Source organism: Amblyraja radiata, chromosome 16, assembly GCF_010909765.2.
Source record: "Amblyraja radiata isolate CabotCenter1 chromosome 16, sAmbRad1.1.pri, whole genome shotgun sequence".
In the NCBI taxonomy this organism is placed as follows: Eukaryota; Metazoa; Chordata; class Chondrichthyes; order Rajiformes; family Rajidae; genus Amblyraja; species Amblyraja radiata.
In genome coordinates, this window is record NC_045971.1 from 50,831,270 (window position 1) to 50,854,038 (window position 22,769).

Here is a 22,769-nt window from a genome sequence, read left to right on the forward strand (position 1 = left end):
TTATTTTAAATATCTTCAAATCCATGACTATCTGAAAAAATACACAAAAGACTATCATAACATGCCTCCATACTTACTGGATGAAGCAATGAAGACAAAGGCTGAATCAGCAAACCTAATATCATACTTATACAACACTACTTTAAATATAGAAATACCTACAACCGATGGTATTAGAAGAGACTGGGAACAAGAACTAGCTATAAAAATTTCAAAAGAGAGCTGGGATAAACACTTACTATATGTGCATAAATGCTCGATCAACGTACGACATACTCTAATTCAATTCAAAACATTACATAGACTATACTATTCAAAAACCAAAATAAATAAACTTTTTCCCAATGTCTCACCCATTTGTGATAAATGTAGGTCTCAAGAAGCTACCACAGTGCACTCTTTTCTTTTTTGTATAAAAATCCAAAAATTCTGGAACTAAATATTTGAAATGTTCACAAAATTATTTAAAATAAAACTTGTACCAAAAGCATAATGGATTATTTTTGGAATAACGGAAAGTAGCCCCGAACTAAATGTGTTTCAAAAGAACCTACTTAATTACGGGCTAAAAAAGCTTATACTCAAATTCTGGAAAAATGCTCCTATACCAACAATAAAAATGTGGATTTCAAACATGTTCGAAACATTACACCTGGAAGAGATGATACTCCTCCTAGCAGGCAAAGCAGACCACTTCCAAAAGACGTGGTCTGCATTTATGGAACTATTACAAGCATAATGTGCAATAGTAATTAAAAAAAATAAATGGTGCCAGGATCTGGTAACAGGGGGGTAAAAAATACGGTTGGTATATCCTTTTTTGCGGAGTTTTGCGTTATAATAGAGTGATTGTTTCTCTTTTTTTTCCCTTCTTTTCTAGGGTCTATTTCCTTTCTTTACTTCCTTCTCTAACTTCCTTTCTAAGGGGCTTTCTTTTCCCAACACTTTCCTGTACCTTCACGACTCTTTTTCACTTTCCTTACTTATTTTATTTCTTAAAGCTCAAAAAATGAAGTGGTACAACAAATGTAATAAGATATATCTGATGTGTATTACTGTACTTTATTGTACTTCTAATAAAAATATGATAACAAAAAAATAAAAATACATAAGCATAAATACAAGTATACAATGCATGGATAGATATGTCCCTGTACATACACTCACAATAGGCCTATAGCCCTTTATTGATTGCTACATGTTCTTGCAGCTGTAAGTAGTACAACACAATAGCAAGTTTAGCAATTCAATATTAATTTCTTAGTGTCAGTTAATGTCAATTAGTGTGTGCGTACATATGTGCATGTTGGTCATTCACCGTCTCTCAGGTTATGGCATGCTGTTACGTATTGTGCATCATGATGTGCCGTATTTCCTTCGCCAAGAATTATTCTTAGATTTGATGTATCATCTAGCTCTTTCTCTCCCCCTCCCTCTCTCTCTCTCTCTGCCTCTCTGTCCCTGTGTTTGCCTCTCTCTCTCTCTCTGCCACTGTCTCTGCATCTGTCACTGTATCTCTCTATCTCTCACTGTCCCCCCGTCTCCAACTGTGTCTGTAACTCTTTTTCTTTCTCTCCCTCTCTCTCTCTCCCACTGTGTGTCTCTTTCTTTCTCTCTCTCTGTCTCTCACTGACTCTCTCTCTCTCTCTCTCTCTCTCCGTCTCTCTCTCTATCGCTCTTTCTGTTGCTATATTTAAGAGGGAGAGATGTGGCCCTTGTGGCTAAAGGGATCAGGGGGTATGGAGAGAAGGCAGGTACAGGATACTGAGTTGGATGATCAGCCATGATCATATTGAATGGCGGTGCTGGCTCAAAGGGCCGAATGGCCTACTCCTGCACCTATTTTCTATGTTTCTATGTTTGTCTGCCTCTCTCTGTCTCGCTCTCCTCCCCCCCCTCTCTCTCTCTCTCTCTCAGTCCCTCACTATCTTTCTCACTGAGTATCTATGTCTGTCTCTATATCTCTCTCCCACGGTCTCTCTCTCTCTCTGTGTCTCACTCCCTCTCTCTTTCTCAGTCTCTCTCAGTGTCTCTCTCTCTCTCTCTGTATCTCTGTCTTTCTGTATGTCTCTCTCTCTCTATCCCTCTGTCTCTCTCTCCCTCTGTCTGTCTGTCTCTGTCCCACTGTCTCTCTCTCTGAGTCTCTCTGTCTCTCCCTCCCTCACATTCTCACTGTCTGTCTGTCTCTCTCTCCGAGTGTCTCTCTGTCTTTCTCTCTCCCTCTCTCTCTAGCTGCCTCTCTTTCTCTCTCTCTCTCTGGTCACTCTGTGTCTCTCTCTCTCTCTCTCTGAGTCTTTCTCTCTGTCTGTCGCTCTCCCTCTGTGTGTCTCTCTCCCTCTCTCTGTGTCTCTCTCCCTCTCTGTGTCTCTCTCCCTCTGTGTGTGTGTCTCTCTCTCCCTGAGTCTGTCTGTCTCACTCTCTGCCTCCCTCACTCTTTCTCTCTCTGTCTGTCTGTCTCTCTCTGAGTGTCTCGCTGTCTCTCCCTCTCTCTCTGTCTGCCTCTCACTCTGTCTGCATCTCCCTCTCTCTCCTCTCGCTACCTCTCTCTCTGTCTCTCTCCCACTCTGTCTCTCTCTCTCTGGTCTCTCTGTGTCTCTCTCTCTCACTCTCTCTGTCTCTGTATCTCTCTCGCTGCGTCTCTCTGTCTGTCACAGAAACTTAGAAAATAGGTGCAGGAGTAGGCCATTCGGCCCTTCGAGCCTGCACCGCCATTCAATATGATCATGGCTGATCATCCAACTCAGTATCCTGCACGTGCCTTCTCTCCATACCCCCTGATCCCTTTAGCCACAAGGGCCACATCCAACTCCCTCTTAAATATAGCCAATGAACTGACCTCAACTACCTTCTGTGGCAGAGAATTCCAGAGATTCACCACTCTCTGTGTGAAAAATGTTTTCCTCATCTCAGTCCTAAAAGATTTCCCCCCTTATCCTTAAACTGTGACCGCTTGCTCTGGACTTCCCCAACATCGGGAACAATCTTCCTGCATCTAGCCTGTCCAACCCCTTAAGAATTTTGTAAGTTTCTATCAGACTCCCCCTCAATCTTCTAAATTCTAGCGAGTACAAGCCGAGTCTATCCAGTCTTTCTTCATATGAAAGTCCTGACATCCCAGGAATCAGTCTGGTGAACCTTCTCTGTACTCCCTCTATGGCAAGAATGTCTTTCCTCAGATTAGGAGACCAAAACTGTACGCAATACTCCAGGTGTGATCTCACCAAGACCCTGTACAATTGCAGTAGAACCTCCCTGCTCCTATACTTAAATCCTTTTGCTATGAATGCTAACATACCATTCGCTTTCTTCACTACCTGCTGCACCTGCATGCCTACTTTTAATGACTTGTGTACCATGACACCCTGGTCTCGTTGAATCTCCCCTTTTCCTAATCGGCCACCATTCAGATAAAAGTCTACTTTCCTGTTTTTGCCGCCAAAGTGGATAACCTCACATTTATCCCCATTATACTGCATCTGACTTGCATTTGCCCACTCACCCAGCCTATCCAAGTCACCTTGCAGCCTCCTAGCATCCTCCTCACAGCTAACACTGCCTCCCAGCTTCGTGTCATCTGCAAACCTGGAGATGTTGCATTCAATTCCCTCGTCCAAATCATTAATATATATTGTAAATAGCTGGGGTCCCAGAACTGAGCCTTGCGGTACCCCACTAGTCACTGCCTGCCATTGTGAAAAGGACCCGTTTACTCCTACTCTTTGCTTCCTGTCTGCCAGCCATTCTCTATCCACATCAATACTGAACGTCCAATACCGTATGCTTTAAGTTTGTATACTAATCTCTTATGTGGGACTCTCTTTCTCTCTCTCTGTCCCACTCTCTGTCTCTCTCTCTCCCTCTCTGTCTTTCTCTGCCTCTCTCTTTCTGAGTCTGTCTTTCTCTTACTCTCACCTTCTCTCTGTCTCTGTCACTCTCTGTCTCCCTCCCTCTCTGTCTCTCTCTCTATCTCTGTCTGTCTGTCTCTCTCTTTCTCTCCCTGTCTCTCAAGCTGTCTCTCTCTCCGACCCTGTCTCTCTCTCTGAGTCTGTCTGTCTCCCTCACTTTCTCTCTCCGTCTGTCTCTCTCTGAGTGTCTCGATGTCTTTCTCTCACCGCCTCCCTCTGTCTGTCTCCCTCTCTCTGTCTGCCTCTCACTCTGTCTCTGAATCTCTCTCTTTCTCTCTCCTCTCACCGCCTCTCTCTCTCCCACTCTGTCTCTGGTCTCTCTGTGTGTCTCTCTCTCTCTCTGGTTCTCCCTGTCTCTCAGAGTATTTCTCTCTCTCAGTCGCTCTCCCTCTGTGTCTGTCTCTCTCTTCCCCTCTCTCGGTGTCTGTCTCTCACTCTTTGTTTCTGTCACTGTCTCTCATTGTCTCTGTCTCTCTAGGTCTCTCTCTATCTGTCTCTCTCTGCTTGTCTCTTTCTCTCCCTCTGTGTGTGTCTCTCTGAGTCTCTCTCTCTCTCTTCCTCTCTTGCTGCTTCTCTCCCTGGTCTCTCCCTCTGGTCTCTCTCTGTGTCTCTCACTCTCTCTGTCTATCTCTCTGTCTCTGCCCCTCTGTCTCTCTCTCTGAGTCTGTTTGTCTCTCCCTCTCTCTCTCTGTCTCCCTCTCTTTCTCTCGCTCTCTGTCTCACTCCCTCTCGCTGCCTCTCTCCCTGTCACTCCCACTCTCTCTGTCCTCTCTCTCCGTCTCATTGTCTCTCTCTATGACTCTCTCTCTCTCCCCCTGATTCTCTCTGTCTCCCTCTTTCTCTCCCTCTCTCTGTGTCTGTCTCTATGTCTCTCTCTCTGTCTGTCCCTCTCCCTCCCTGTCTCTCACTCTGTCTGTCTCTCTCTTTCTCTGACCGTCTCTCTCTCTCTGTCTGTGTCTCCTTCTCTCGCAGCCTCTCTCCTTCTCTCTCTGTGTCTGTCTCTCTCTCTGAGTGTCTCTCTTCCTCTCTCTCTGTCGCTGCCTCTTTCTCTGCCTCACTCTCTCTCTCTTTATCGGTATATCTCTAGCTGTCTCTCTCTCTCTGTCTGTCTCTTTCTCTCCCCCTTTCTCTCTCCCGCTCCCCTCATCCCCAACACCACTCGGCCACCAGATAGGGGGGGGGGGGGTCGCACCGGCACCCTGACCGCCCTCAATGGCCCCTCACGTCCCCGTCTCTCCGTCCACAATAACGGCTTCTAAACCCTGCAGGAGGGGAACATGGAGGGTCAACAAGCTGGCAAACAGGACATCTGTTTTCCATCTTCTCTGTCTGCCTGCCTCACTTTCTCTCTGTGTCTCTCTCTCTCTCTCTGAGTCTGTCTCTCTGCGTGCCTCTCATTTTGTCTCTGCTTCTCTCTCACTCCCTCTGAGTCTCTCTCTCTCTTTCTCTCTCCCTCTCGCCGCATCTCTCTCTGTCTCTCTCTCCCAATCTCTGCTCTCTCTGTGTGTCTCTCTGGTTATCCCTGTATCTCAGAGTCTTTTTCTCTGTCTCGGTCTCACTCTCTCTGTCTGTCGCTCTCCCCCTGTGTCTGTCTCCCTGTCTGTCTCTCACTCTTGGTTTCTCTCTGTCTCTCGCTATCTCTCTCTCCCATAGAAACATAGAAGTTAGGTGCAGGAGTAGGCCATTCGGCCCTTCGAGCCTGCACCGCCATTCAATATGATCATGGCTGATCATCCAACTCAGTATCCCGTACCTGCCTTCTCTCCATACCCTCTGATCCCCTTAGCCACAAGGGCCACATCTAACTCCCTCTTAAATATAGCCAATGAACTGGCCTCGACTACCCTCTGTGGCAGAGAGTTCCAGAGATTCACCACTCGCTGTGTGAAAAAATTTCTGCTCATCTCGGTTTTAAAGGATTTCCCCCTTATCCTTAAGCTGTGACCCCTTGTCCTGGACTTCCCCAACATCGGGAGCAATCTTCCTGCATCTAGCCTGTCCAACCCCTTAAGAATTTTGTAAGTTTCTATAACTTTCTTCTCTTGCTGACTCTCTCTCTGGTCTCTCTCTGCCTCTCCCTCTCTGCCTCTCTGTTTCTCACTCTCTCTCTCTCTCTGACTCTCTGATTCTCTGTCTCTCTCCCTCCCTCTTTCGCTCTGTCCCACTGTCCGTCTCTCACTCTCTCTCCCCCTCTCTATATCTCTGAGTGTCTCTCTCTCTCTTTCCCTCTCCCTCACTGCCTATCTCTCAGTCTCTGGTCTCTCTCTCCCTTTCTATCTCTCACACTATCTGTCTCTCTCTCTCCTTTTCTCTGTCTCTCTCTCCCTCTCTGTGTGTTTGTCTCTCTGCCGCACTGTCTCTCTCCATCACTGTCGCTCTCTCTCCGTCTCCCTCTCTTTTTCTCTCCGTGTCTCTCTATGTCTCTGTTTCTCTCTCCCCCACTGTCGCTCTCTGACTGTCTCTCTGTCTCTCCCTCGCTGCCTGTCACCATGTCTCTCTCTCTCTCCCTCTTTCTCTCTGTCCCTCTCCCTCCATTTCCCACTGTCTCTCTCTCTCGCTCTCTGTCTCTGTCTGTCTGTCCGTCTGTCTGTCTGTCTCTCCCTCTCTCTCGTTGCCTCTTTCTCTCTCTGTCTGACTCTCTCACTCTCTGTGTGTGTCTCTCTCTGTGTGTCTCTCTCTCTCTGTCCCGGACCGCTCCCGCTCCCCTCATCCCCGACTCTACTCCCCACCAGATGTGTGTGTGTGTGTGTGTGTGTGTGACTCACCGGCACCGTGGCCGCCCTCAATGACCGCTCCTTCACGTCCCCGTGTCTCCGTCCACAGCAACGGCTCCTAAACCCTGCAGGAGGGAACACAGAGGGTCAATAAGCGGGTAAACAGGACAACGTCACTGGGGCCTAAAGGGGGGGAAGCGAACTCCTCGTCCATCAGGGTGACCGCTGCGCCACCAGGCCCCGAGTGAGTGATTGAGACGGTGGTGTCTGTCTGTCTGTCTATCGCGGCCCAGCCCGGCTTCAACATCCCCGACACTGCAAGCGCCAACCCCAGTGGCGGGGGAGGGGATGTTCGAGGGTGAGGGGCGACCCCGCCCCGTCCGCCCACCGCCGTGACGTACACCCGCCCCGTCCGCCCAGCGCCGTGTCGTACGCCCGCCCCGCCCGCCCTACGCCGTGATGTACCACGCCCCGTCCGCCCAGCGCCGTGACGTACCACCGCCCCGCCCGCCCTGCGCCGTGACGTACTCCCGCCCCGCCCGCCCTGCGCCGTGATGTACCACGCCCCGTCCGCCCAGCGCCGTGACGTCCCACCGCCCCGCCCGCCCTGCGCCGTGACGTACACCCGCCCCGCCCGCCCTGCACCGTGACGTACACCCCCCCGCCCGCCCTGCGCAGTGACGTACATCCGCCAGTGCGAGGCCGTTGCTTCAGCAAGAAGCTGCAAGATGGCGGTTTGTTTTTAAATGTGAAGCAACGACAGAGACAGACAGACGGGCAACGACTGTGGAGACAAGAGAAGCTGCAGCAGCAACAACAACAGCAACAACAACAAGGCAGCGACTGTGGAGACAAGAGAAGCTGCAGCAGCAACAACAACAGCAACAACAACAACAGCAACAAGGCAGCGACTGTGGAGACAAGAGAAGCTGCAGCAGCAACAACAACAACAACAACAGCAACAGCAACAAGGCAGCGACTGTGGAGACAAGAGAAGCTGCAGCAGCAACAACAACAACAGCAACAACAACAGCAACAAGGCAGCGACTGTGGAGACAAGAGAAGCTGCAGCAGCAACAACAACAGCAACAACAGCAACAACAACAACAACAACAAGGCGGCGGCTGTGGTTTCAGCTCCACTCCCTGATGATGATGATGCTGCTCCACACTGGAGGTAAAATGCTGCACTCACTTGGTCATAGAGTCACGGAGAGAGAGAGAGAGAGAGAGTGAGAGAGACAACGCGCGAGACAAAGAAAGAGAATGAAACAGGGAGAAACAGAGAGATACAGGACGGAAACAGGCCCTTTGGCCCAACTTGCCCCATGAGGAGAGAGAGAGACACAGAAAGAGAGACATCAGCGCAGAGGGAGAAGAGGAGGGAAGAGACTGCAGACCTAAGACTTTTGCCTCCATCACAGTGAGGAGTTGCTGGGTGGACTCACTGTGGTGGATGTTAATATGTGTTTATTGTTGTTTTTATTGTATTGTATTGTATGTATGACTGCTTCAATTTCGTTCACTTCGGTCTGAATGACAATAAAGGCTATCTAATCTAATCTAATATAGAGACAGACAGAGAGAGAGAGACAGACAGGAAGACACTGAGAGAGAAAGAAGATGAAAGATGGACAGAGAGAGACAGAGAAAGAGAGAGGCAGAGACAGACAGAGAGACACACACACAGATACAGAGAGAGAAAGAGAGAGGCAGACAGAGAGAGAGGAACAGATAAACAGTGAGAGAGAGAGGTAGAGAGACGGAGAGACAGCGAGAGAAAGAGAGAGAGAGACAGAAAGAAACAGAGAGAGAGAAAGAGAGCGAGAGACAGAGAGAAACAGAGAGAGAGACAGCGAGAAAGAGAATGAGAGTCAGAGTGAGGGACACAGAGAGAGAGAAACAGATAAACCGAGAGAGAGAGACGGGGAGAAACTGACAGAGCGAGACAAAGAGAGAGAGAGACATGCAGGGAGAGAGAGAGAGAGAGACAGACAAAGAGAGAAAGAGAGGGAGTGAGAAAGACAGAAAGAGAGAGGCAGATAGAGAGAGACGGAGAGAGAGAGGGGGATGGAGACATAGAGAGAGGGGGTACAGAGAGAGAGAGGGACAGAGGGAGAGAGAGAGGGAGGGACAAAGAGAAGGGGACAGAGGGAGGGGCGGACAGAGAGGGAGGGACAGAGGCAGAGAGAGAGAGGGACAGAGAGAGAGAAAGGGGGGGGGACAGAGAGAGAGAGGGACAAAGAGAGAGAGACAGACAGAGAGAGACAGAGAGAGAGAGACAGAGAGACAAACCGAGATTGAGACAGAGAGAGAGACAGAGAGAGAGAGAGAGAGAGAGAGAGAGCAAAAGAACAAAGGGGATTATGAAGGCATGAGAGGGGAGCTGGCCAAGGTAGACTGGAAAGGGATCCTAGCAGAAATGACGGTGGAACAGCAAAGGCAGGAATTTCTGTGCATAAACCGGAAGACGAAGGATCATTTCATTCCAAAAAGGAAGAAAGATTCTAAGGGGAGTAGGAGGCCACCGTGAAATGACAAAAGAAGTTTGGTATAGAATAAAACTAAAAGAAAAGATGTATAACACAGCCAAGATGTAGAGGAACCAACGAGAGAGCAGGCTATTCTAGACTGGGTATTGAGTAATGAGGAAGGGTTAGTTAGCAGTCTTGTTGTGCGTGGCCCCTTGGGCAAGAGTGACCATAATATGGTTGAGTTCTTCATTAGGATGGAGAGTGACATCGTTAATTCAGAAACAAGGGTCCTGAACTTAAAGAAATGTAACTTTGAGGGTATGAGACGTGAATTGGCCAAGATAGACTGGCGATTGATTCTTAATGGGTTGATGGTGGATATGCAATGGAAGGCATTTAAAGACTGCATGGATGAACTACAACAATTGTTCATCCCAGCTTGGCAAAAAAATAAATCAGGGAAGGTAGTGCATCCATGGATAACAAGGGAAATCAGGGATAGTATCAAAACAAAAGATGAAGCGTACAAATTAGCCAGAAAAAGCAGCCTACCAGAGGACTGGGAGAATTTCAGAGACCAGCAGAGGAAGACAAAGGGATTTATTAGGAAAGGGAGAGAGAAAGAGAGAGCGACAGAGAGAATGTGTTGGAGAAGATAGACACAAAGTGCTGAAGTAACTCAGCGGGTCAGAGAGCATCTATCTTCTCATAGACACAATTTTGCAGAGGCCGATTAATCTACAACCTTGAACGTCTTTGAAATGTTGGAGGACACCGGAGCAACCGGAGTAAAAACCCAGCAGGTCGAGGGGAGAACGTACAAACTCCACACAGACAGCACCCGTAGTCAGGATCGAACCCGGGTCTCTGGCGGTGAGGCAGCAACTGTACCGCTGCGACACTGTGCCGCGCAGAATTATATAACGGTTAATTATATAACGAATTATATAACTGTTTCATCCGCCATAAACGCACCTAATATGTGCTAGTAATGTCCTGTTTGCCAGCTTGTTGGCCCTCTGTGTTCCCCTCATGCAGGGTTTAGTAGCCGTGTGCGGGCTGAGCTTCGAGGGGCTGAGCTGCGATGGAGGACCACATGACGAGGCACAACAAGGAGAAGAGTTATGTGTGTGACGTGTGTGGCAAGGCCTGGCAGTGCCCGAGCCATCTGGAGATCCACCAGCGGGTGCACACGGGAGAACGCCCCTTCAACTGCTCCGAATGTGGCAAAGGCTTCAAGTCGTTGCCGGAACTGAAGAGGCACAGGCGCCTGCACACCGGGGAACGACCCTACACCTGCAACGACTGTGGCAAGGGCTTCATCCGCTCCAGCTGCCTGCTGGTGCACCAGCGCACCCACACCGGCGAGCGCCCCTACACCTGCGCCCAGTGCGGCAAGGGCTTCACCCAGTCCAGCAGCCTGCTGGTGCACCTGCGGACCCACACTGGCGAGCGCCCCTACTTCTGCGCCCAGTGCGGCAAGGGCTTCACCCAGTCCGACAGCCTGGTGAAACACCAGCGCACCCACACCGGCGAACGCCCCTACACCTGCGCCCAGTGCGGCAAGGGCTTCACTCAGTCCAGTCACCTGCTGGAGCACCAGCGCACCCACACCGTGGAGCGGCCCTACAACTGCGCCCAGTGCGGCAAGAGCTTCACCCAGTCCAGCAGCCTGCTGGTGCACCAGCGCACCCACACCGGCGAGCGCCCCTTCACCTGCGCCAAGTGCGGCAAGGGCTTCACCAAGTCCAACAACCTGCTGGTGCACCAGCGCACCCACACCGGCGAGCGCCCCTACACCTGCGCTCAGTGCGGCAGGGGCTTCACCCGCTCCACCAGGCTGCTGTCCCATCAGCGGGTGCACGCCAGCGACTATCCCTTCCCCAGCCCAGTGTGTGCGCTTTGCCCGGGCCTCCCAAGCCCTGTCTCACCGGCCCGCGCACACCAGTAGCCAGCCCTATGACTGCCCGTACTGCGGTGAGGAGTTTGACAGCTTGCGGGGGTTGTGGCAGCAGCTGCTCCCACTCTGTCAACAGAGCACGGCGGCTGCGGGAGCACCAGCGGTTACACACCGGAGAGAGACCATTTGTGTGCGCTGAGTGTGGCAAGGGTTTCACCCGCATGTCCAGCCTGTGGCAGCACCAGCGTACCCACAGCGGTGGGCGTTCCTTCCCCTGCCCGAGGAGGGAGGAGTCGGTCAGATGCGGAAGTAGAGTAAGGGGGGTGGGTGATTGAAGGAGGGAGACGAGCCAAAACACTCGGCCTCCGGCGCTGCAATCGCTGCCGAACCGCCACTGGTTCATCCCCGTCACCACCCGAGAGCCCCCCCCCCCACACCCGGGGATGGCCAGAGGCGTCGGGAGTCAGACGGGCACGGTGCCCCAGGCCCACAGCCAGCGCAAAACCCAGCTCACTCTGCCTGTCCCGCCAGGTTAACCAACAGCCATGTCTGGATTGAGACGGGGCTGTAGGCGAGACAGGCACAGTTGGACTGCATTTAGCGCTGGATTGAGCTGAAATTACCGTTCACAGAAGCCTCCGAAGCCTCGCGCGTGTGTGTGAGTGTGCGCATGCGCGCGCGGCCGCTAAGATATTCTGTCCGCTGTCCCCTCCATATTTTGGTTGCGATTTCCGTGCCTGCCAGGTGTTGTCCGAGGAGCGCTGGCCTTCCTTCCCACCTCCTCTGCCCCTTCCTCTCTCGTACGCCCCCCTCCACTCCCCTTATACTGAGACCACTCCTCTCCATCCTGCACTGATCCCCATTCCTGTCTCTATTCAGTCCTCACTGACATCCCCTGTGCTCTCCACTCCCCCCCCCCATCTATTCATCCTGCACTGATCTCCCTAACCACCTCGCATTGATTCTCCTGCCGCTCCCCATCAATCCTACACTGGTCCCCCAATTCATCCTGTACTGATCCCCCTTCCCATCCATCCTGCACTGCTCACCCCTTCATCCTGCACTGCACCCCCATCCATCCTGCACAGACCCCCCATTCAACCCCACGGACAACCCCCGCACTCTCCCCTCATAAATTTACCTACTCCAACCAACACTCACTAATTCCCCTGCCTCAATACATCCAATCCACACCGATTGCCTTCTCAAGCCCCCCCCCCCACTACCATCTATCTATCATGCACTGTTTCATAGACCGCCCCCCCCCCCCCTCCCCTATTGTGCTGGAAATATCATCAGAGCTAACATTGACTATGTTTGATAACAGAATGCAATCAAATATGTTTTAATTCCCAATGTTATTTGTTTTAATCCATAAAGATGGATTAATTACATTTTGAACACGTGAAACATTAAAACCGCAGTTTTCGATTGTCATTGACACGTTATTACAGAATTCATTTTAATGGCAAATCAATGCTGTTAATATGAAGTATCAGTACTGTAGTTATTTAATGAGCAACATTCACAACTATACGTTGGATTTATCCAGGTTTTACTTCTACAGTCAGTCATATACATCACAAATTTGGTCAGGATATATTTCAGTTGACATTTTAACGTTAATTCTGAAGTGGGAATGATGGGAAAAGCAATTTTTTTTAATGGTGCTTACAAACTGGGTATCTTCATTGCCACATATATCTAATCTGAATGTCTGGTAATGTGGCGTCTTGACACCTTTAAATATATTACCAAACATTTGCTGCATTTATGTCCATTGGCCATCTCTTGTTAGTTAGTGTAATGTTTAACCTGTAAGATGGGTATAGTCAGTTTTGTCAGCTATTATCATAACCATATAACCATATAACAATTACAGCACGGAAACAGGCCATCTCGGCCCTACAAGTCCGTGCCGAACCACTTTTTTCCCTTAGTCCCACCTGCCTGCACTCATACCATAACCCTCCATTCCCTTCTCATCCATATGCCTATCCAATTTATTTTTAAATGATACCAACGAACCTGCCGCTACCACTTCCACTGGAAGCTCATTCCACACCGCCACCACTCTCTGAGTAAAGAAGTTCCCCCTCATGTTACCCCTAAACTTCTGTCCCTTAATAGCATAAAATGCTTTTAGAAAATTCCTTGCAACCTGTATATTTTGTTGTGGATAAATTATGTGGGAAGCGAGAGTGTTTCTGTACCAATAGCAATAACGACCCAAGCTATGGCCATGTCATGATAATTTTCGGTCCTTCACAGAAAACATGCTTGCATCAATCTGTAGTGTGCATGGTTAAGCATATATGTTATCAAGGGCCAGGATTTATTGACACGGGTTAACCATTGATCATACGCTGAATAATCCAACCACATTTTTGTTTGGAAGTGGAAAGAAATAATAAAAATTACATTAAATGCAATGTGTAAAAAGAGTTGAGATACTGTATTATAATTTTGCTGCATGTCATTGTGGTATATATCATGTCTTGATTGGTGAATATGTTAGTTTGTGACTTTATTTGAAGCAGAAATAATATGTGAATGCTTCATTGAGCATAATTCCGACTAGTAACTACGCACTTCGTCCGAGCACGCGTCATGCAAGCCATCTTAAATGACCACCTAAATTGTCATTTGGCAACCTAAAAAGCTGCCAAGGTTGCCCGGCTGGCAACAGGGAAAAAAAGTTACGTGAGAGCCCTGCTAATAATTCCCCATGGCCTGATGGTCTGCATCCCAGTGTACTTAAGGAAGTGGCTCTAGAAATCTTGGACACATTGGTGATCATTTTCCTATGTTCTATAGATTCAGGATCAGTTCCTGTGGATTGGAGGGTAGCTAAGAAAGGCGGGAAAGAGAAAACGGAATTGTAGACGTTAGCCCAGCGGTGCGGAACCTTTTCATGTTGGAATGCCGCATTAAGTTAGCTGTAATCTAATGCGCATCCTTGAAACATCGATTAGATATAGTTCAAAATGTACTTTATTTTGTAAAAATCTAACTAGTATGTACTAACTTCAAGAAAATGAAAAAAAAAAGGTTAATTCTAAAGTTTACTAACCTTTTAATGACTTTGTTGTGACTGCTTTTTGTGGGAAAGCATTTGAATATTTGGTTGTGAAATGGAGGTACGCAGTTTCAGCTGATCTTCTAGATGGGTATCTGTCATTTGTGACCTTAAGGGCATCTTGATTTGGGTTAGATAGAAGAATGTAGATTCGTAGCTATAAGTGGTTGAAAAGCAAGGAAGCATTTTTCGTGCATGTTGCCGAAGACGTGGGTATTCTATTGCATTTTTCCATATTTCAATCGGATCTTTCAGCATCAAATAAGGACTTTAAAATGTCATCTTCTGAGAGCTCAATCAATTCCATCTGTAGTTCTATAGCAGCCTTGGAGACAACAACTAGGTGAGGTTGAAATACTAATTTGAATGCTAAAATATGCTAATTTTGTTGAAGCTTATTTTACTCTTTGGTATTTTAAATACGTTCATTTAAAGATTAAAATTAAAATAATAAAAGACGAACAAAAACATATTAATATAAATATAAACTGATTTATTCTACAAAATTTGGATTCATTCAAAAGGCCGCACTTAATGGCCTAGAAGGCCGCATGTGACCTTAAGGCCGCAGGTTCCCCATCCCTGCTTTAGCCTGATATCGGTTGTGGGGAAGATGCTGGAGTCAATTATTTACTAAGGGGAAATCATGCTTGACTAATCTTCTGGAATTTCTTGAAGATGTAACTCGGAAAATGGACAAGGGAGTGCCAGTGGATGTAGTGTACCTGGACTTTCAGAAAGCATTTGATAAGGTCCCACATAGGAGATTAGTGGGCAAAATTAAAGCACATGGTATTGGGGGTAGAGTGCTGACGGATAGAAAATTAGTTGGCAGACAGGAAACAAAGAGTATGGAATAATGGGTCCCTTTCAGAATGGCAGGCAGTGACTGCTGGGGTACAGCAAGACTCGGTGCTGGGACAATATACAATATACATGAATGATTAAGGTGAAGGGATTCAAAGTATCATTAGCAAATTTGCAGATGACACAAAGCTGGGTGGCAGTGTGAACTGTGAGGAGGATGCTATGGGAATGCAGGGTGACTTGGACAGGTTGGGTGAGTGGGCAGATGCATGGCAGATGCAGTTTAATGTGGATACATGTGAGGTTGTCCACTTTGGTAACAGAAACAGGAATGCAGATTATTATCTAAATGGCATCAAGTTGGGAAAAGCGGAAGTACAACGGGATCTGGGGGTCCTTGTTCATCAGTGACTAAAAGTAAGCATGCAGGTACAGCAGGCAGTGAAGAAAGCGAATGGCATGTTGGTCTTCATAACAAGAGCAGTTAAGTATAGGAACAAATAAGTCGTTCTGCAGTTGTACAGGGCCCTGGTGAGACCACACCTGGAGTATTGTGTGCAGTTTTGTTCTCCAAAGGTTCACCAGGTTAATTCCCGGGATGGCCGGACTGTCATATGCTGAGAAAATGGAACGGCTAGGCTTGTATACTCTGGGGTTTAGAAGGATGAGAGGGCATGTATTTGAAACATATAGGATTATTAAGGGTTTGGACACGCTAGAGGCAGGAAACATGTTCCCGATGTTGGGGGAGTCCAGAACCAGGGGTCACAGTTTAAGAATAAGGGGTAAGACATTTAGAACGGAGATGAGGAAACTTTTCAACACAGTGAGTTGTGAGTCTGTGGAATTCTCTGCCTCAGAGGGTGGTGGAGGCAGGTTCTCTGGATACTTTCTAGCGAGAGCTAGATAGGGGTCTTAAAAATAGCAGAGTCAGGGGATAAGGTGAGAAGGCAGTAACAGTACTGATTGTGGATGATCACATTGAATGGTGGTACTGGTTTGAAGGGCCGATTGGCCTACTCCTGCACCTATCGTCTCTTGTCTAATGTCTATCAGGACTAGTCGTGCATTTCACCCCACACTTGAGCTCAGTCCGCCAAGGCCTGCTGGATCTCCCAGTTGCCAACCATTTAACTCCCCTTCCTACTCCCACACTGATCTTTCTGTCCTGGGCCTACTCCATTGCCAGAATGAGGTGACACGCAAACTGAAGGAACAGCACCTCATAGCATACAGCCCAATGACATGAACATTGAATTTTCCAAATTACGGAGACTCCCCCCTCCTAATCAAGTCCTGGAGTCTGTCCCGACCCCATCTCTTTTTTCCAGCTTCATCCCCCGACTCCATCAGTCCAAAGAAAGGTCCAGACCTGACAGGTCACCTGTCCTTTCCCCTCCAAAGTGCCGGTAGAACTCAGCAGGGCAGCCATCCGTGGTGCGAAACGGATGGAGAATTGTTCCTGTTACAAGCTCTCCTTGGCCCTGTCAAGAATGTGGTGTCCATTCTTGGGATGGGATGCAAGGTCCGAGCTGACCAGTCATCGACAACCCCCCCCCCCACCTCTCCTGGGCCATCTCTTTGTCATTCCTCTGTCTTCACGGTGGATGACAAGCAGAACCATCTTGGCGTAACAGTAGATGTATCTTCTTCCTTTTGGCCTTTCGTTTCTGCAGGTATTTAGAGCGGAATCAAAACTACTTCCCTTAGGTCCTGATCTTCCTTTTGTTTTAGTAAAGGTAGAACCGTTGACAGTTGCGATTGGTTTAGGATCTTGAATACTCCCTAGTGTAAATCTGACATGAATCGTACTTCCTTTTCTATGAAGTTCCCCAGATCAAGAAGCATGGCCTATCCATTCTCATTTTCCTCTAACAGACCAGCTTTATCTTTTCTCTAAGTCTATAGGGCAGTTTTACAGTGATAATTTTCATATTGCTAACAACATTCATTTCTTGCATGTGGTCTAAGAGGGTAGTCATTTCTTTCATACTTCTAAGAATAATCACAAACTCTCGCAATGCTTTCGTGTTTTCTGGCTGGATAGCTGTCCAAGCATAGGCCTTCTTCATGAAGATGTCTTTGGATCATGGAAGTTTAAAGGGACTTTTATGTCGTGTGTTGGCAGCGAGCGGCGACTGCGGAGGGTTCAACAGCCTCGACCACGGGTGAACAAAAGGGGAAGATGATTGAACTTTATTACCTTCCATCATAGTGAGGAATGTGGATTCCACTGTGGTGGTTGTTTATGTTAGATTTTATTTTATGTGGCTGTGTGTCTTGTTGCTTTTTACTCAGTATGGCTATATGGTAACTCACATATCACTGTACCTTAATTGGTGCATGTGACAATAAATTCCAACTTGAACTTGATCAGCTTTCGTCTATATATTAAAAAAAAGGATAATGCTGACTGATCGTGCACAATTGTGACGGCTTGATTTCAAAGACAGGACAGGGGCATTCCCTGGGGATTCGGGGGGTTGGAAGAGGTTTCGTCTGTGTTTTTCCCCTCAGTTGTTGTCCGGGGAGGAAAAAGGCGGCACACCGCCCGTCGGGGCTAGGATGCGCGGGAAGAAGGCTGAGCTTGGGTTGAGGCTTGGAAGGCTGAGCTCGCCTCCCCTGTCCCGACCCGCTTCCGGTCCACCACGGAGGGGTAGGCGTGCAAACTCCACACCGACAGCGTCGATGATCGCCCTGCAGGAGATAGGCCCTTCGGCCCCTCTTGGCCCGTGCTACCCCGGGTTTTCTGCAACACAATTATGCACTGTTCTGCACTGGATATTGCATTTAATGCGTTTGTCATCACTGTATGTACACTGTGTGCTCTGGCGGCTGCGTGTGAACGGGCGATTTCAACACCTCCCGGTCAATGTGCAGAACAATCCACCAAGCTGGCTACCTCCCATTCCCCTTACTCCCCAAGCTGGCGACCTCTGATTCTCTTTCCTCCCCCAAGCTGCTTACCCCACATGCCCCTTACTCCCCCAAGCTGGCTATCTCCCATTACCCTTACACCCCCAAGTTGGGCACCTCCCATTCATAGAAACATAGAAAATTGGTGCAAGAGTAGGCCATTCGGCCCTTAGAGCCTGCACCTCCATTCAATACCTCCCGGCTGATCATCCAACTCAGTATCCCGTACCTGCCTTCTCTCCACACCCCCTGATCCCTCTAGCCACAAGGGCCACATCCAACTCCCTCTTTAAAAAAGCCAATGAACTGGACTCAACTACCTTCTGTGGCGGAGAGTTCCAGAGATTCACCACTCTCTGTGTGAAAAAAGTTCTTCTCATCTCGGTTTTAAGGGATTTCCCCCTTATCGAAGGGAGACAAAAATGTTCTTCTCATCTCGGTTCCAAAGGATTTCCCGTCTATCATTAAGCTGTGACCCCTTGTCCTGGACTTCCCCAAAATCGGGAACAATCTTCCTGCATCTAGCCTGTACAATCCCTTAAGAATTTTGTAAGTTTCTATAAGATCCCCCCTCAATCTCCTAAATTCTAGCGAGTACAATCCTAGTCTAACCAGTCCATCTTCATAAGAAAGTCCTCACATCCCAGGAATCAGCCTGGTGAACCTTCTCTGCACTCCCTCTATGGCAATAATGTCCTTCCTCAGATTTTGAGACCAAAACTGTACGCAATACTCCAGGTGTGGTCTCACCAAGACCCCGTAAAACTGCAGCAGAACCTCCCTGCTCCTATACTCATATCCTTTTGCTATGAATGCCAACATACCATTCGCTTTCTTTATTGCCTGCTGCACCTGCATGCCTACTTTCAATGACTGGTGCCCACTCACCCAGCGTATCCAAGTCACCTTGCAGCCTCCTAGCATCCTCCTCACAGCTAACACTGCCCCCCAGCTTAGTGTCATCCGCAAACTTGGAGATGTTGCATTTAATTCCCTCGTTCAAATCATTAATATATATTGTAAATAGCTAGGGTCCCAGCACTGAGCCTTGCGGTACCCCACGAGTCACTGCCTGCCATTCTGTAAATGACCCGTTTACTCCTACTCTTTGCTTCCTGTCTGCCAGCCTGTTCTCTATCCACATCAATACTAAACCCCCAATACTGTGTGCTTTAAGTTTGTATACTAATCTGTTATGTGGGACATTGTCGAAAGCCTTCTGAAAGTCCAGATATAACACATCCACTGGTTCTCCCCTGTCCATTCTACTAGTTACATCCTCGAAAAATTATATGAGATTCGTCAGACATGATTTACCTCTCGTAAATCCATGTTGACTTTGTCCAATTATTTCACCACTTTCCAAATGTGCTGCTATCCCATCTTTCAATAACTGACTCTAGCAGTTTCCCCACTACCGATGTTAGACTAACTGGTCTGTAATTCCCCATTTTCTCTCTCCCTCGTTTTTTAAAAAAGTGGGGTTACATTAGCTAACCTCCAATCCTCAGGAACTACTCCAGAATCTAAAGGGTTTAGAAAAATTATCACTAATGCATCCACTATTTCTGGAGCTACTTCCTTAAGTACTCTGGGATGCAGCCTCTCTGGCTCTGGGGATTTATCGGCCTTTAATCCATTTAATATATCTAACACCACTTCCCGGCTAACCTAGATTTCACTCAGTTCCTCCAGCTCATTTGACACGCGGTCCCCTGCCAATTCCGGCAGATTATTTATGTCTTCCTTGGTGAAGACAGAACCAAAGTAGTTATTCCATTGGTCCGCCATGTCGTTGATCCCCATGATCAATTCACCTGTTTCTGACAGCAAGGGACCTACATTTGTTTTTACTAATCTCTTTCTCTTCACATATCTATAAAAACGTTTGCAGTCAGTTTTTTATGTTCCCTGCCAGTTTTCTTTCATAATCTATTTCCCCTTTCCTAATTAAGACCTTTGTCCTTCTCTGCTGGTCTCTGAATTTCTCCCAGTGCTCTGGTAGACTGCTTTATCTGGCTAATTTGTACGCTTCATATTTTGCTTTGATACTATCCCTGATTTCCCTTGTTATCCACGGATGTACTACCTTCCCTGATTTATTATTTTGCCAAACAGCGATGAACAATTGTTGTAGTTCATCCATGCAGTCTTTGAATGCCTTCCATTGCATATCTACAGTCAATCCTTTAAGAATGAATTGCCAGTCAATCTTGGCCAATTCACATCTCATACCCTCAAAGTTACCTTTCTTTAAGTTCAGAACCATTGTTTCTGAATTAACAATGTCACTCTCCATCCTAATGAAGAACTCAACCATATTATGGTCGCTCTTGCCCAAGGGGCCACGCACAACAAGACTGCTAACTAACCCTTCCATATTACTCAATACCCAGTCTAGAATAGCCTGCTCTCTCGTTGGTTCCTCTACATGTTGGTATAGAAAACTATCCCGCATACATTCCAAGAAAACCTCTTCTCAGCACCCCTGCCAATTTGATTCACCCAATCTATATGTAGATTGAAGTCACCCATTATAACTGTTTTACCTTTGTTGCACGCATTTCTAATTTCCTGTTTGATGCCATCCCCAACTTCACTACTACTGTTAGGTGGCCTGTACACAACACCCACGAGCGTTTTCTGCCCCTTAGTGTTTCGCAGCTCTATCCATATCGATTCCACATCCTCCAAGCTAATGTCATTCCTTTCTATTGCGTTCATCTCCTCTCTAACCAGCAACGCTACCCCTCCTCCTTTTCCTTTCTGTCCATCCCTTTGAATATTGAATATCCCTTGATGTTCTGCTCCCAGCCTTGGTCACCTTGGAGCCATGTCTCCGTGATCCCGACTATATCATAATCAAAAATACCTATCTGCACAGTCAACTCATCCACCTTATTACGAATACTCCTTGCATTCCCCTTACTCCCCCAAGCTGGCGGCCTCTGATTCTCCTTACTCCCCCAAGCTGGCGTCCTCTGATTTTCCTTACTCCCCCAAGTTGCCTATCTCCCATTCCACTTACTACCCCAAGCTGCCTACCTCCCATTCCTTACTCCCCCAACCTGGCGACCTCCCATCTCTCATGTTCCCCACACTGGCCACCTCCATACCTTATCCCCAAGCTGGTTACATGCCAAACGGTACCCCCTAGGTGAGTACCCCCCATTCGTTAATCCTCCAAGCTGGCTACCTCCCATTCCCCTTACTCCTCCAAGCTGGCCACGTACCGACCCTCCCCTGTCTCACTTAGGAACCCTGAACGGAAACCTCTAATTACGTTGCGTCCCACCCAATGTTTCCATGAGTCGCCAGAGGTTTTGGTCAATCGACTGGAAAGCCTCGACCGAAGCGTGAGCTGCATCTACTGACCAAAGATCCTACAGGATCTTTGCTACCGACCGCGCACACACGCGCGCGCGCGCGCACACACACACACACACACACACACACACACACACACACACACACACACACACACACACACACACACACACACACACACACACACACACAAACAAACACATCGCGAAGGTGGGGGCCAGGGACAGCGGAGGAGCAATGTCTGCGCGATGAAGAGGAAAGTAAAAGGCTGCCACAGAGCACCGTAAAGTCGGTTAGAGAGCGCGGGAGGGGGGGGGGAGAAGAGGAAAGAAGGGAGAGAAGGACAGAGAAGGGGAGAGAGAGGGGGTAGAGAAGGGGAGATAAGGTGGGAGAAGGGGGGAGAGAAGGAGCGAGAAGGGGAGAGAGAAGGAGGGATAAGGGGAGAGAAGGAGAGAGAAGGGGGAGAGAAGGTGTAGTAAAGGGGGGGAGAAGGAGTGGGGTCAGTTTAAAGAAGTTTAATAAAGTTAGCAGGCATTTGACCTATGCGCGGATCTTCTGATTCCAGAAAACCAAAGATCCTATAGGATGTTTGCTGAAAACTCCAATGAGCCTATCAAAATGGCCGGTCAGCGAAGGAGATTGCCTTCGACTGCCTGTAAGTAAACACTGACCGCACTCCACTGCCTTCGACCAAACAGCGACCTATTTTTAGTCGAGGCCGGTTTTGAATTTGTTAAAATAATCGCAGGAACATAGAAGAAGCCTCGACTACGCGGAAACCACTTTCGACCATTAGGGAGAGTGACCAAAACCTCCGGGAACCTCACGGAAACCTTGGGTGGGGCGCAAGGTCACCAGAGGTTACCGTTCAGGTTTCCTAAGTGGGACAGGGGCTCCCATCCCTTACTCCCCCAAGCTGGCCTGGCTCCCACCGCATTTTCACGGGCTGCGGTTAGGCAGCACACACACACACACACGGGGCCGGGTGGAGCAGGACCGCGGCTCCGGGCAGCGGACACACGGGGCCATAAACCCGGCAACATCCCCGGCAGCTGCAGCAGAGTTGGGGACAGTCTGGTCCCTCCACACACTCAGAGTCACTGCACCGGCACCACGACCTCCCTACAAGGGTGATTCACCCCCGACCCCCACACCGGGGTGATTCACCCCCCCCCCCCCCGACCCACACACCGGGATGATTCACCCCCACCGACCCACACTTTGGCTGATTCACCCGGGTGCTGGGCTGTCTGTAGCCCCGCCGCCGCGTTTCAGCCGCCAAACACCAAACGATATTGCCAAGTGCAGGAACAATCTTTGAAGTAGTGGGGAGGTGTACGACTGCCCTTCGGCTACAGATATGCATGAAGGCGAGATTAATTTCTTATCATTTCTGGAGATTGTTGGCATTTTCTTTCATTATTGATAGTACAACCTTAATTCTGAAGGATTACAAAGAGCACAGTTGTCAAAGTTCGTCTCTTAAAGAAAGCAGACAGCAACAAAATTGTTAAAGGTAAACCAAAGCAATCTTTTAATCAATTTGCCAGATGGGAGTGGCGAGATCTACAAAGAGCATAGAAACGTAGAAACATAGAAATTAGGTGCAGGAGTAGGCCATTCGGCCCTTCGAGCCTGCACCGCCATT

The 22,769-nt window shown here is 48.4% G+C and overlaps 1 protein-coding gene and 1 pseudogene across 1 annotated transcript in view; both read left to right on the forward strand.

Annotated features, from left to right (window-relative positions):
- The window catches only part of LOC116981706 (zinc finger protein 271-like), a 162,678-nt gene extending 148,264 nt beyond the window's left edge, over positions 1–14,414 (forward strand). Inside the window, exons 5-7 of the mRNA XM_033034759.1 lie at positions 10,267–11,025; positions 11,148–11,288; positions 14,385–14,414. Of these exons, the coding sequence (XP_032890650.1) occupies positions 10,267–11,025; positions 11,148–11,288; positions 14,385–14,414 (930 nt within the window). The remainder of the gene's footprint in view (positions 1–10,266; positions 11,026–11,147; positions 11,289–14,384) is intronic.
- The window catches only part of LOC116982309, a 999,615-nt pseudogene that overhangs the window by 492,573 nt on the left and 484,273 nt on the right, over positions 1–22,769 (forward strand).